We start from the raw sequence: 15,479 nt of genomic DNA, 5'->3' as shown, positions 1-15,479 counted from the left end.
GAGTGTACTATTTTCCTATTACTGTGCTTGATCTGGTGATTTATTTTGCCCAAGATAGATGTTAGTCTCTTAAATATTCCCTGTCTAGTTGGGAAAGAGTCTATGATGATAGTAATATATATAACATAGATTTTCTTTTTTGGTAAACTTTTCAGATGGTAAATCTGCAATAACAATGGAAGACATTCTTATTTTTGCAACTGGTTGCAGTTCCATTCCACCTGCGGGATTTAAACCCACTCCTTCAATTGAGTGCCTTCATATGGATTTTCCTATTGGAAACAAGTGTAATAACTGTTTAGCTCTTCCAATCACCAATACATATCAAGAGTTTCAAGAAAATATGGACTTTGCTATAAGAAACACTCTAAGACTAGAAAAGGAAGAAGGTTCTCACTACATTGGACATTAAAATGTTTTGAACAAAGAAATGCTTCTTTACAAGCTGCTATTGATACTTTTTGTTTCAGAAATCTGTCCATTATTTGAACAAACTTGTCAGCTTCTTGGCCCAGTAAAATTTATATGAACATAAAGGAATGTTTTGGCCACTTAAGCTAAAAAAATTTTTTGTTAACGTGTACCAGTCAAAGTGATGATACTTTTCTATTTTCTTAATACACATGCGTCATAAATTTTAATATAGTTTTAAAACATCTGTACAGACTTTTCAAGTATAATAGCATGGTATATATATATATATGTGTGTGTGTGTATATATATATATAAGAAAAAAACTTATATTCACTGTTTCTGCAAATTAGCATTAGCTATAGGATGCCACAATGATTTTTCTAGTTTTTTGTAATTTTCAAATTCTTATTTTATTTTAAAGCATTAAATGAAAAAGCAAATTGATAAATCCTGTTATATAAATCAAAGGCATATATTCTGGGTTGTGTGTTATAAGTATTTTTTCTAGGATGGCTCTAAATTGGTTAAAAATGTTTTTAGATTACTGATTTATGTTGAAACAGATCCACACTGCAATTAGATTATGCCTAATGGGAAGTATTATATGAAAAAGCAGAATTGCACAAATATTCTAGAACCTATGGACATTCCATGGTCTTAAGAACACTTCTGAGGTGGATAAAGTATAGTTGAAAATACCTTAAAAAATGTTTAAAGACTTGGCTTTAATCATAGGATTTTCTTTTTTTCTCTGTATCCCATGTGTGGTATTAAGCCACATTATGTCTGATCCAGAATCATTTGGGGTGTGTCAATTTATCTCTGTGGATTGCCATGTGATAGATTTGACTCTTTGACAGTTATTTATTATCAAGTTGGTTGTATGATAGGTAAGGTGGTACCATTGCATTATACAGTTACCTTCTTTGCTCTTGAGAGATATCTGTTATTATATAAGCAATGTAAAAATATGTAAGAAAGAAATACAAATAGAATGAAAAACCCACTCTAATCTCAGCATGCAGAATTAACTACTGTGTTTCATTCATTCTATAAACTATTTACCTTTCCTTTCCTTTTAAACTTTATTAATGTTACTAAAAGTCAAAGAATATCTAAAAGTAATAAGAAATCATGTAATAACAATTTGAAGGTACATAGTTCCATAGTCATGTCCCCATGTTTATACTCTTGCAAAAGAAGAAAGTGGAAAAGTTTATGTTCCTAATCTATTATCAAACATAAATGGGCCTTCCACCAAAGTAAATTTAAATTGGACGAGAGGTAAATCATTATGAGAGGTTGGTTTTAACGATATTTTTTTTATATGCAAAGCAGATAACAACTATCATCATATTCTCATCCTCCGCAAGACATCCTTAAGTTACTGATATTTTCAAAGAAAAACAACAGGACTGATTTGATACTGGTGATGTATCTCTTAATACCAAAGGAAAACTAAAACATAAATTAAACCCAGCAAATTAAAGTTTCATTTTAACTTGAAGTTCTTAAGAACATTATACAAGGCATTTATTTGTCTTGTATTGAATTGTTAGATCATCAAAAGTAATTCAAAGATTAAGAAAAGAGTTTGAATATCTAATATAAACTTCAAATTTGCCATACAGCTTTTATTCCAAATGTGTTGATAAATTGGATATTTCTCAACTGTACCTAGTTTTTATAAAAAGCCATTAAACCAGTAGAAACCAAAAAATCTAATTAAAGCTATTTTCTGGTCATTTGTAGTTTTAATTTCTCCTACAGTGGTAATTAAAACTGATGAACATTCACAGTTTTTGGGTGGGGTGGTGTTGTAGGGAAGCAATGTGCTTGGGTTGACTATAATTAAAAACTATTTCAGCTCTCATTTCACTATTTTATGTGTAGACAGGGCCTTGGGATAAGGTGTGATGTAAATAATAATTTAGGATATTCACATTTTAAAGTGAAGCATACTCATTGCAAAGCATTTTCTAGGCTTAAGGATGTTACATAAGTTTGATTTTTAGGTTAATCTATATAGTCAAGGCATAGAGAATCCTATAGGTTATTTATTTTCTGCAGTGTTAACTATGTCACATGGTTGATGTTCTTTTTCTATTCATCGTTCTAGTCAGTACACAACTCTTACACTGATTTTTAAAAGTAATTATGCTATAAAGCCTTATAAATGTGTATTTGTATTTCTTAACTATTTCAGTCATCTAAATGTCATATATTTCAAGTTTGTTTTGCTCTCAATATTAAGGAAAACCATAAAGTCATCTATTGTACATTTACTGTTAATAGTCTGATTAGTTTTAAATTCATTGTTTTTAGACACTTTCAAAAACTTTTAGTATGGGAACTTAATGTGAAGACCTTTTATACAATTCTTTACTATTTTTGTACTTAGTCATTTTAATGTTTTAGTATTTAAGGTTAAAGTTTCTTTAAAATATCTTGTCAGAAACTGGGTTATGATTTTATACATTGTAATATTTAATTTCCATATTATGAATAAGCCATTATTTGGGTCAAGTAAAAAGCCTTCATTTGATTACTAACCTGAGAATTCACTTTGGCTTCTACTTTATGCCAAACTTGTAATAATTTTTTCCCTAAATTTGTGGAAGCTATTGGAACTCAATGCTGAATGCTAAGTAAAGGAGATTATAATAGGTAAGTTTTTTCCATGACTTTGCCTTTAGTATTTAGTCATTATAAGAAAATGATTAGAACAAAAATTCTATTTATATGTAATTGTTTGATATAGGGATTATCATTCTTCATTGTTAGTTTTACAATAAGCTATTAAACTAGTGTTTATGCTTTAAGTAATGCAATACAAAGGTTTATGCTTCAAGTAATGCAATACAAAGTAGAACACATTGAATAATGGATTACTTGAATGTATATGTAGTTTAGAAAAATTTGGATTGCTTTGAAAAGACCCAATTTTCAAGTTCTCATTTCGACTGTTATCTTTTCCAGTTGCCAAACATATTCCAATACCTACTGTATGCCAGATATTATGCTAGGTGATAGTTGATGTGGCAGCCTGTTCTCCCCTCCCCCTTTTTTGACTTCAGATGTAACCAGAAAACATGATATAATGACGTTTCCTAAATAAATATGTTCATGCTACTAAATGTGAAGTGCTTATATGAACTAAGTTAAATAACTTGTTAGGATTTATTGAGGTTAAGATTCTGACAATACTAAATAGATACAAGATCTTTTTCATATTTGAGAGATCCTGTAAGCAGTTGTTGGCTGACACCTGAGAACCTCTCTTGAATGAGCCATTCTGAGACATTCTGTGTTAAAACTATTCCCTAATGTAAAAAAATTGTTTGCCAGAATAAATTATTTAAGCCAAAAATCTGGATAGGTATAGCCAGTTAGTTAAAAGTCTACAGTAAATTAGGTTAACACTTTGAAGCCATAGTTTGATTCTTGCTGATTCTAGGAATGCATAACAAATTCCTCTCTCAGTCTCAGCCTTACAGGTTCTATTTGTCTACTGCCACTATTTTGTGGGATATATTTTTTTATACTTTTTTTGTCCACCTTCTGTGCACTCCTTGGTCAGAACAGTTTTTATCATTTCATATGTATATACTGTATATAAATGTTAAACATTGTCTTAATGTTTTGTATTAGTATGACTCACAGTCTTAGGAAGAAGTCTGTGATAGAACTGAAATGGTTAGCTGATAGATTTGCATTTGAAAATGAAAGTACCCAAATGAACAAGATTGGGCTCTCAGATATTGGAAGATGATAAAGTGTATGTTTTACTTTCCATGAAGACAAACGATGAAGTAGAACTTTCCCCTATGGCAGGAACTGTCATTTCTGTTTAATTACAGTACACTTAGATCATTGGTGATTCCTTCAAAATAACACTTAAGAAAACAGTAAATACTCCCAACAGTAAATTTCTTAGTGATTATGCCAATTAGCTGTAAAAATGAGAGATGATGCAATTCTTAAAGGTAAAGAATGTAGGTTCATAACCTTTTATCAACCTATTTTTCCCACCCACCAGCCCCTGGTAGTCACTCTTGGTAGTCACTCTTGGTCTGTTTCCATGAATTTGGCACCCTTTTTTTTTTTTAGATTCCACATATAGTTCATTTGATGTAGTGACAACTTTACAGCTGTAAGATGAATAAGGTCTGAGACCTAATATATAATATGGTGACTACAGTTGATAACTATTGTATAATTGAAATTTGCTGAGTAGATTTTAAATATTTTCACCTAAACGAAGATAAATATATGAGGTAATGGATGTGATAACTAGATAGGGGGAATCCTTTCGCAGTGTTACACTTCTATCAAATCATTAACGATGTAAACTTTACTTTCCAAATTTTGTCAGTTACACCTCGATAAAGTCGAAAAATTTTTTTACACAAAAGTAAAATCAGTTATCAATAGCGCATACGTTTTGTCATCACATGGCTTCACGCGTATATTAAAATACCAGCTCTGTCCACTAACCTCCCTCACCCGTTATGTTATGTGATCTCGCAGTTACTTAAAAGGGAGGAGGATACCAATTTGCCATTTTGTACCTTCCTAGCTCCTGTGTTCATGTAGGCAAAACACCATAAAACTAAACCATTTTGCCTAACAGATGAGATTGAGAAATCTGTCAGAATTTAGAGCAATGCTCCAAAACTGCCTTGTTTCCCCGAAAAAAGGGGGCAAAGGGGAGACCTCTACTGAACTTGGAAACGGAGAAATGAGCTAGCATTTAAACGCCTACTTTGTTCCTGGAGCTTCATTTACTTTAGTCCAGTGATCCTTAAACCCCTAGAGCATTCTCAACATTTAAGAGATCTGAAAACGACCAATTTAGTATTTAATTACTAACACCACGCTCCTCCCTAAAAGTTCGGTTTAAAGCAGCTACGATTTGAGAAGCTGTGGCTTCATTAGATAGGATAAAAATCCCTACTATTTCACAGCTTAAAGTAAACACCAGGTGTTCAGGTATTAACTCCCTGGGTCTGCCAAGTTTTGAAGAAAGCTGAAGGAGGCGGGATCCAGCCCGCAAGAGCCTCCCTCGGCCCCGCCCCTCTGGGCTTTGCTTCCGGGGCAGTCGGGGTGGCCACGTAATCCTCGGGTTGTGCTCGCCAACCGTGCAGTGGATGGTGGGAGTCAAGATGGCGGCGGCTGCAGGGGCCAGTATTCGAGAGAGACAAACCGGTACGATTTATTCCCTTCTCCCTGCGGTTTTACGCTTGCGGTGGAGACAGCCTCTTCCTCTGCTTGTCGCCCTCCCTCGTTCGCGGTGCGTGCAGCTCAGAGACGGCCCTCCAGAGGCTTAGTCCAGTGTCTAGAGCATTGAGAGCCCCTCCCCTTTTGAGTTTTTAGGGAAGATGCCAGTGGCTTGAGAACTTGAGGTCCCTCATATGTGGTTCAGGAGAATGGGCTTGAGGGTGGATAGTTTGCTACGGGCCTGCTCCTGTCTCTTTTCTACTGGGCGTCAGAAGGGCGTCACAAGAAGATATGGTAGCTGGCATTTCCCCCCCTCTGTTGCCACCTATGAAGTCTCTGGGTTTGTTTCTGTGCGTGGTTCAGTTCTCTGCTAGTTTTAATGTTGAAGGAGTTTCGTTTTTGGCACTTCCTCCACAATTACAAAATTTAGGTATGCTTTCAGAGCAGCTTACGTTCTGCTATTTCTCACCTTTGGACCAGTCTTTTGGGGGTATCTGAAGAGAAATGCCTAGTGATAAAGATTTCCTTCTTTAGCTTGCCGGAATGGAATTGAGGAATGGCAAAAAGCAAATGAATTAGTAGCTTTGTCATTTTAACCGTTTGACAGATTAGTATTTTAAAACTATTAGTTTCATCCTCGATAGAGCAGTTACAGCTTCCATTTGTACAGTGAAATCTGGTGGGTTTTTTTTAGGGTACATATTTCTTCCGTTGATCTTTGATATTTTTTCCATCTTAGAGACTTTGTTTTTCCTTATTTTTTGTAAACTTCTGATAAACATGGTTTATACCTGTTAGCTACAAACTAATGGTTTATGCCTATTAGCTAATTGTCCTGAAAGTTGGCAAGCTCTTTGAGGAGCTAATAGAAACAACCCATCAAGAATATGCATATTTGGAAATTCTGTCACTTGTAATCATGTTCTGCATGTTAATCTGAAATGAATAATAAATGGTTACAATTAATATGGCTTACAGAAGGGATTTTGGTTTTGCTTGATTCTTTCCTTTAGAATTCAAAGAAAAAACTGATAGATTTCAATCTAGTAATGACACAGAGTGCATATGGAATTGTGTTCCTACTTTTCCCATTAGGTAATTTAGTATAAGCTATCAGATAAAGTTAAGCATAATTTAAATAAGTAAGATTAGGGAAATACCTGCCGTACATTTTATCTGTAAGCAAATAAAAGCCCCACTTGTCTTTGCAGTATGGTTCTGATAGCTTAATGAAGCCCAGTGAATTAGGTCATACTACATATTAAAATAAAACAACATATCAAGGAAGACTTAACCAATACAAAGGAGCTTTTCGAAAAATGAAATTTGTATGGTCATAATTTTTACATGCAGAAACTTTGTAGAATATTAAAATCTAATAGTATAATTTTGATTTCTGTGGAAATAAACTTCATTATAGTGAGATTTCACCTTATAACTAGATAGGTTATGCCACATTAATCATTTATCAAATTACTACTCTAGTTGAGTTCTTATTTTCAGAGAAAGGTAAAAGCCTGTATATGTGCTATAGGAGCAGAAGTAAACATTTCCCTGATGACTGTTGAGAATGTTTTGGGAAGTAAATCAAAATGAATTCTCAAATATTCTAAGTACAGGACACTGTGATACAGAAGAATTTGCAATCTATTTGGGTAGATAATAGCTGATATTGAGCAGTTAATATTGCTCGGCACTGTTGTGATTTTACATGTATTATTGTCTCCATTTTGTAGATGAGGAAACTAAGGTATAGGGAGGGTAACTAGCATGCCTGTTTTTTGCTTTGCCTGCTTGAAGAATATTTATCTTTTAAAAGTCACCTCAAAAGTCATCTCGTTTGTGGAAGTTTCCTGGAACACTCCCCTCTCTATTCTTACCTTTAGTACAACAGGCAGAATCTTGTATAACCGTAGCCTTTCATGCATGCCTCTCCATTGAGGGTTCTTGCTCAACATCCCCACTTCTCAGCATTGGGGAGCCACAGATCAACTGCTCTTTTGCAGTGATTTCATGTAGCCTCTTGGCTTTAGGTACTATATATATGCTAATGATCTCCAAATTTATATCTCTGCCCTAGACCTTTCTCCTGAACTCTGTCTACCATATCAATTAATGGCAACTCCGTCCTTGTTTCTTAGATCAGAATGTCAGTTCCATCCTTGTAGTTAGTTCCTCAGGTCAAAAGCCTTTAAGGTTTCTTGACTTTTGTTTTTCATATCCCATATTAGGTCTGTGAGTAAATCTTATCAGTTCTACTCTGAAAATATATCCACAATCTGATTATTGTCATTGCTATCACGCAGGTCCAAAACACCATGAATTTTTGCATTAACCTCTTATATAGTCTTCTTGCTTTTATATTCTTGTTCCTCTTCATTTTTCTTCATACAGTACCAAAGTGATCTTGCCACATATTTGCTCAGAACTCTCCAACAGCTTCCCGTTTCAATCATGGTAAAAGCCAAAAAAATCTTACAGTGGTCTACAAGGCCCTAAATGATCTGTTCTCCACTTAACTTTTTTGACTTCACTCCCTATTACTCTCCTCTTTCCTTGAACACACCAGAATGCTCCCACTACAGAGCCTTTTTATTTGTTACCTCTTTCTGGAATAGTGTTTCAGAGATAACTGGGTGTCTCACTCCTTCACCTCCCTTAGACCTTTACTCAGATGTTACCTTCTCAGGAGACCTTTCTTGGCTACCCTGCTTAAAATTACACTGCAACTCTCTCTTCCCTCTTTCCTTTGTTTTTCTTCATAGCACTTGTCATGATCTCACATGCTACATGTTTAACTTACTTTGTTGTCTTTTTCCCCCAAACTAAAATGAAAGCTTCTGAGGATAGGTCATTTTTTTTTTTCCATCTGTTGTGTTTAGTGCCAACAGCTGGAGCAGTGTCCAGCAGATGGTAAACAATCACTAAACATTTGTGGAATGAATAGTAAGTATAGTTGAATATATAGCGAATGAGTGAAGAAAATATTCCAGGTAAGGGTGAAACTACATTAACCAAGCCTAGAACTGTGGATGGTATATTTAGGGTCAGTAAAGAAAACTAGTTTGCTATTTCAGTTAAAAGCAATGATTTAAGCCTTTAGGGAGTTACTCTGATGAAAGTAAAATTATATTCTTACACATTCTTTAAACATAGACCCTGTACTTTATTAAATCAAATCCACTGTGTCAAAATCTCTGTTAACAAGTTAGCCAAGGGTCAGAGTTGAGGAAACTTAACCTAGATGGGACTGAGAAGGCAAATGGAATATCTGCTAAAACACCTTTTTTTCAGTAAGATAAGGCCTAGCTCTAGAGAACTCCTGGGACTCACATGCAGGCCAGGCTGTGTTTTTTTCCTAGTTGTCCTGTTTCAAGAATATGAATAGCTGTTCCCAGAAACAAGATTTTCTCTCTCTTAGGCCATGGGTGCCAGGGTGGTGATGTCTATATTACCTGGAAGTGGGAGGAAGAATTCATTAAAGCTCATTGGGAGAGTTAATTCTGCAGCACCCTCTATGCCTTCTATGTTATTTCAGTTTTAAATACAAAAGTGGTTTTTTTTGTGTGTTTTTGTGTGTTTTTATATAATATCATAATATCTGTAAGCTTTTGAAGCACCTGTAAATTATTGGCAGTGTGTATTATTGGCTAGGCATTAGCTACTAACATTTTAGCAAAAAGTCATGTCTGTATGTACACTGATAGTACTTTACCTACCTAAAGAAGTAAGTATTTAATAGAAGTTTTTCTAGTGAATGAATCAGTCTACTATAAATTGATAACACTGGTGATTTGAATATTATATGATAAATTATATATACTATATATAGTATACAGTATGTAGTATTATATAGGTAGGAGTTTGACTTGTAGATTAATATTAATAAGGTCTAATACAAATGCTTTTAAAAATCAGCCAGGTAGATTTCAGGGCTGACAATCTTAAAAATTAAATTAACTAATACCCTTCCTTCAATATTGGCATTCTCGACTTCACATAAAAGTATATTGAGATTTTTATTTTCCTTAGGAAATGTTTCTGAGTCTGTTATCACACATAAAGATGAGCAATAAAAACCTCAAAGTACAATAACATATAGAACATAACTGCTTTGATTTTAGAAATTGTGTATTTTCAAGGTCCTGAAATGTGGGCTGCAGCAGGTCAGTGGCCACGGTGGTGTCGTGGCTATCTACGGGGTTTTTTCAGGGCAAATGATGTGAGGGTTGGTACCTTAGTGGGGGAAGACAAATATGGTAACAAATACTATGAAGACAACAAGCAGTTTTTTGGCCGTCACCGATGGGTTATATATACTACTGAAATGAATGGCAAAAACACATTTTGGGATGTGGATGGTGCCCCCTGAATGGCTGTAGGCAGACCTCCAAGATTTGCTTCTGCGATCACTCCTGTGGGCTCCTCCACAAGGCCATCTCTGGATGTGGCTTCCTGAGAGCAAGTAAAGAGATCACCTGAGATGGAAGCAACAGCCTTCTGTGTGCATCATTGGCTTCACTGTATGATCGATGATCCTCCAACAACAAAACCATCTAGTACTCATAAATTCATCTGGACAAACCATAAGTTCAATGTGAGTGGCACTCCAGAACAATATGTACCTTATTCTACCACTAGAAAGAAGATTCAAGAGTGGGTCCCACCTTCAACACCTTGCAAGTAAAGACCCTGGAAAACAGTTTGAACATGTGAAATATGGGGCTCTTCATGCAATTGCACTTTTACTGCTTACTATTCATTTGATTAAAATTGTTTAAGAAAAAAAAGAAATTGTGTATTTTCTTAGCGGGAGTTATCTACTATATCTATGGGAAAGTCTCACTTTTTCCATGGAGGTTATAATATTAAACCAATACAACTTTTCTGTGAATCTAATGAGATAAATTGGTCATAAAATGTACTGCAAGATAACTACAACATAGACCTGCTGTATGAAGGTTTTGTATATGAACCACTTAAATATATCATATATAATTTTTGTTTTTCAAGTGATTCTGATCTGTGCTTTCAGCCCAACAGTAAATAGACAACAGCTCCAGTTGTCTATTGAGACCCCTGCAAGTTTGCAGTTGATAAAACTTTTTTCATCTTTATAAAATGTAGTGTGGGGAAATATCTGTTCATGTCTTCTGCCCATTTTTTAACTGGATTATTTGTTTTTTGGTTGTTGAGTTATATAAGTTATTAAGATATTTTAGATGCTAACCCTTTATCATTGGCAACAACATGGATGGAGCTAGACAGTATAATGCTAAGTGAAATAAGTCAGTCAGCAAAAGATAAATACCATATGATTTCACTCATATGTAGAATTTAAGAAACAAAACGAGCAAAGGAAAAAGAAGAGAGACAAACTAGGAAGCTGACTCTTAACTAGAGAGAACAAACTAACAGTTATCAATGGGGAGGTGGGGGTGGGTGGGTGAAATAGGTGATGAGGATTAAAGAGTACACTTACCATGATGAGCACTGAGTGATGTATAAAGTTGCTTAATTACTATATTGTACACCTGCAACTAATATAACACTATGTTAACTATACTGGAATTAAAATTTTTTTAAAAACTTAAAGAAACGTAGTGTGGGATTGTCATGAGAAACAAGAAAGGCTTCTTCCTGAACATTTTTCACATTTTCATCTGGCGACAGAAAAATCTCCCCAACACTTGCCAATTAACTGTTGATGAAATGGTCTTACAAAGTCTTATCCTGCTTCTGCATATCCAGTCATTTGATTAATCAGTTTTACTGGAATGATTTGTGCATTTTGTTTTGAGGTGGTGAGTAATAAATGCGGGGGGCATGGAATGAAATCCTGAAAAATAATGATAATATTTAATAAGACCGTTTTCATTTCCAGTGGCTTTGAAGCGTATGTTGAATTTCAATGTGCCTCATGTTAAAAATAGCACTGGAGAACCAGTATGGAAGGTAAGAGACTTTATTTTAATGGGGACTGTTTCCTTTTTCTTGGCTCTTCAGGAGGAAATTTCTTGTTAATGCTGAACAGTAGCACATTTTAGTTGTAATGTATTTTTATTAAACATGGTTTCTTTTTTTTTTTGAGAGAGAGAGAGAGCGTGCGCATGTGAGCAAGCGGTGGGGGGAGGAGGTGGGGCAGAGGGAGAGAGAGAATCTTAAGCAGGCTCCACGGTCAATGAGGAGCCCAACATAGGACTCTATTTCACAACCCTGAGATCATGACCTGAGTCGGATGCTCAACCAAGCTGAGCCACCCAGGAGCCTCTTAATGTGAATCTTTTTAATAAACACTTTATGGAGGGAGACAAGGATGGTAATATTCATCTAGGGAATCCAGCTGATCTCTTGGCTCTCACTAGTAGGTCTTTAGTCTGGTTGATATTTTGTTCCTTAGCTTTGCAAGTCCTGAATTTGGATCTTGCAAGCTTGTTCAAGGTTAGTCAGATTCAGGGGGACTGGTCCATTTTAACCAACTCATGAGAGAGTGATCTATAAACTAGAATGCCAGCTTATTAGTTTATGATCTATAAAACTGTCAGGGAAACTGTTAATTGGACTAGAAAGCAATCTATAATCTTTCTCCTTTGAGAAATGCTGGAGAACCTTTAAAAATTCCTGTCCTTTGAGCTTCTTCATTCTAAACTTCCTACTTTCTTTCTTCAAAGAGATTAGAATACAGCTGATTAGGTTTAAACTTATTAGTTTATAGTCACTTTATACTTCTTTTTTTACTAATAATTGAGAACAGATCAACCTGATTACTATTATGGATGTTTCAAAAACTCTGATGAGTCCTGTTAATTCCTTTGGGTTAACTCTAAAGGTGGTTAAAGTCATCTATTTTGAATTTATAAGTTAAGCTTCAGAGTATCCCCTAATTTTTACCTTCTTCATGTTTATTTGTGGGCATCCTCTTAATTGCCCCTTGCATAAGCAATGCTCATTTATTGTTTCTAAAGCCTGTATTAAGCTTTTGAATTAAATAGCTTGAAAATTTCTTGGGTACAGATTTGTGTCAAATTTTTTCTTTTCCCATTCTTCTATACAAGATTAATAATACAAATATACGGAGTTTTATTTTTTTATTTTTATTTTTTTTTTTAAGATTTTATTTATTTATTCATGAGAGACAGAGAGAGAGAGAACGGCAGAGGGAGAAGCAGGCTCCCAAGGAGCAGGGAGCCCGATGCGGGACTCGATCCCAGGACGCTGGGATCATAACCTGAGCCGAAGGCAGACGCTTAACCATCTGAGCCACCCAGGCGCCCTATCCGGAGTTTTAAAGAGGGAAGACTTTTGAGAGATGAAACATCCAACTTCTTATAACTAGAGCAGAAGAGTCTTAGCTTTTCGTTTCTTTTTTTAAGATTTTTTTTAATTTATTCATTTAAGAGAGAGAGGCAGAGGGAGAGGGAGAAGCAGACTCCCTGCTGAGCTGGGAGCCAGATGTGGGGCTCGATCCCAGGACCTGGAGATCATGACCTGAGCCGAAAGCAGATGCTTAACCATCTGAGCCACCCAGGCGCCCTTAAAGATTTTATTTTTAAGTAATCTCTACACCCAGTGTGGGGCTCAAACTCATGACCCCAAGGTCAAGAGTGGCAAGTTCCTCTGACTAGGCCAGCCAGATGCCTCCAGTTTTAGCTTTTCTAAAGGAAATGCTGGCATATAGCAAAAGCATTTTTTTATGACAGCATGTTTCATCCTCTCATTAGCAATTTCTTACTCCATAAAGAATTATTGAGGTAGTTATGAGGAAACACTAATTGAAGTTTCTCTTTTATTTGCTTTAACTCTAAAGCTAATTTTGAGTTAGAAGACTCAGAGTTCTTACTGCCCTCAAAGATGTCAGTTTTAATATTTTAGAATGTGGAAAAATGTATGACAATAAGGCTAGCAAGTACTCTTGAGGGACTTAGTTTTTTAAATGAGTATATTATTAACCTGAGATGCTTAAATTGCCAAATTTTCTTTATACTTGTTACACATTAGTTTTGAGAGGGACTAATTTTTACTTCTCTCTTTTTAGAAAAGATATGTGCTAACTCTGTGGGGAAGCGTATGTGAGTTTGTTGTATGTTCAGAGTCCTTTATTATTAGTTTTGGATGCATATTTTATAGTTTCTAGTATGCTTTTTTATCCTAGAAAAAATACTTTAGGAGAATAAATTTATGTAATATTATTTCAGCCTTAAGTGAGCATGCTTTAAAAAATAGATTAGGACATGAATGTACATTTTAGTAAAAGGTGGAAAATATTAAATTGAAGTAAGTAAAAGAATTCAGCATACATGATTTATTAAAATAAAATATACTTCAGCATTGTCTTAATATGAGTTCTTCATCGACTGTTCACTGATATTCAAAAACACTTTTTTTTTTTTTATTTTAACTAGGTGCTCATTTATGACAGATTTGGCCAAGATATCATCTCTCCACTGCTGTCTGTGAAAGAGCTGAGAGACATGGGAATCACTCTGCATCTGTGAGTTCTAACGTATTTCTAATAATGACATTTGTTTTCAGATACTTTGTTAAAGGATGTATTTGGCCACCTTGAAATCAAATTATTAAGGGACATTTATAGAGAAAATAATACTAGCTACAGTACTTGTATAAAACAATGTTTTTTTCTCTTATCTCCTTTTATCTATTTACTTCTGAAGTTAAAAATAATTCTCAATCTGAGACTTTATAATTTCAGAATTTAAATTTTCTCTCTTGTGTCTTTTCATACAGACTGGTTTACCCTCTCATGTGAATAAAAGAACTGGTTCTGTTAAGGTCTCTTCCATCTCTGAAAATTTTTATTTCTTCAATTTAAATATACTTTTTAAAAAGAATATCTAAATTAGTTTATCATTAATATGAAAAATATAAGTATCTATGAAATAATCACTATTAATCACCATAGGACCTATCTATGTTGTCTTCTTAACTACTGACTGTATTTGATTTTATTACTTCTGATATGTTTGATAAATAAAACAAATTGCATCGCTTTGTAGACTTGGCTGAATAGAATATTTGGAGAAGGGCTATACTCATGTATACATACTAATACTTTTATGTACTGAAGGAATCCAAGATATTCTAACCTATTTGCATTTTGTTCTATTTATGGTGTTATAACCAGTTCTCATTCTATTATGTTATGATATATTGTATTGAAATGTGCTCTTTTAGTGGGAATGTGGTTTTAGATTTCCAGTGAGTAACATATCAGAATGTGGTTAAATTCTTAAATTCTACAATTTTATGTTGAGCATTTGTTTTAAATTAATAGAATATTGTATTGCATTAATTCTAAAATATATTTTTCACTTTTTTTATATTTCTGAAATTAGGATCTATCTTCTAATTAATACTATGTCATGGTTAAATTGGCAGCATTTTTCTGTCAATTTTAACAGAAATTATTATTATTATTTTTTTAAAGATTTTATTTATTTATTTGACAGAGAGAGACACAGCTAGAGAGGGAACACAAGCAGGGGGAGTGGGAGAGGGAGAAGCAGGCCCCCCGCCGAGCAGGGAGCCCGATGCGGGGCTTGATCCCAGCACCCTGGGATCATGACCTGAGCCGAAGGCAGACACTTAACGACTGAGCCACCCAGGCACCCCTTAACAGAAATTATTTTAATAATATGTTTTAAAATTGATAGCACCTTAGGTTTGATGAAATATGGAATACAGATTTTCCTTTCATTTTTATTTCAGACTTAAAATAAAAATTTGTTAATAATAATTATTATTAAGTTTCCAGAAGATGAAATGGTGGTTGTAGCCCTTTAGGCAGTTGGACAGCCAGCATAAGAAGATAACAAACAATGGCTGCC

General features: G+C 34.6%; 2 protein-coding genes and 1 pseudogene across 3 annotated transcripts in view; all 3 read left to right on the top strand.

Moving 5' to 3' along the window:
* Positions 1–3,537, top strand: part of G2E3 (G2/M-phase specific E3 ubiquitin protein ligase) — a 59,055-nt gene extending 55,518 nt beyond the window's left edge. For both annotated transcript variants that reach the window (XM_044917848.1, XM_021695348.2), the window contains one exon: positions 156–3,537. In XM_044917848.1, coding sequence (XP_044773783.1) covers positions 156–412 — 257 coding nt within the window. In that variant the 3' untranslated portion in view covers positions 413–3,537. The remainder of the gene's footprint in view (positions 1–155) is intronic.
* A 2,027-nt stretch (positions 3,538–5,564) lies between these two features.
* SCFD1 (sec1 family domain containing 1) overlaps positions 5,565–15,479 on the top strand; it is a 105,787-nt gene continuing 95,872 nt past the window's right edge. The window contains exons 1-3 of the mRNA XM_021695650.1: positions 5,565–5,622; positions 11,519–11,589; positions 14,037–14,125. Of these exons, the coding sequence (XP_021551325.1) occupies positions 5,565–5,622; positions 11,519–11,589; positions 14,037–14,125 (218 nt within the window). The remainder of the gene's footprint in view (positions 5,623–11,518; positions 11,590–14,036; positions 14,126–15,479) is intronic.
* On the top strand, positions 8,606–10,321 carry LOC110585468 (annotated as a pseudogene).

The sequence above is a fragment of the Neomonachus schauinslandi genome, chromosome 9 (genome assembly GCF_002201575.2).
Source record: "Neomonachus schauinslandi chromosome 9, ASM220157v2, whole genome shotgun sequence".
Taxonomy (NCBI): domain Eukaryota; kingdom Metazoa; phylum Chordata; class Mammalia; order Carnivora; family Phocidae; genus Neomonachus; species Neomonachus schauinslandi.
Note: the sequence above shows the minus strand (reverse complement) of the source record. Positions and strands in the feature narration are given on the sequence as shown.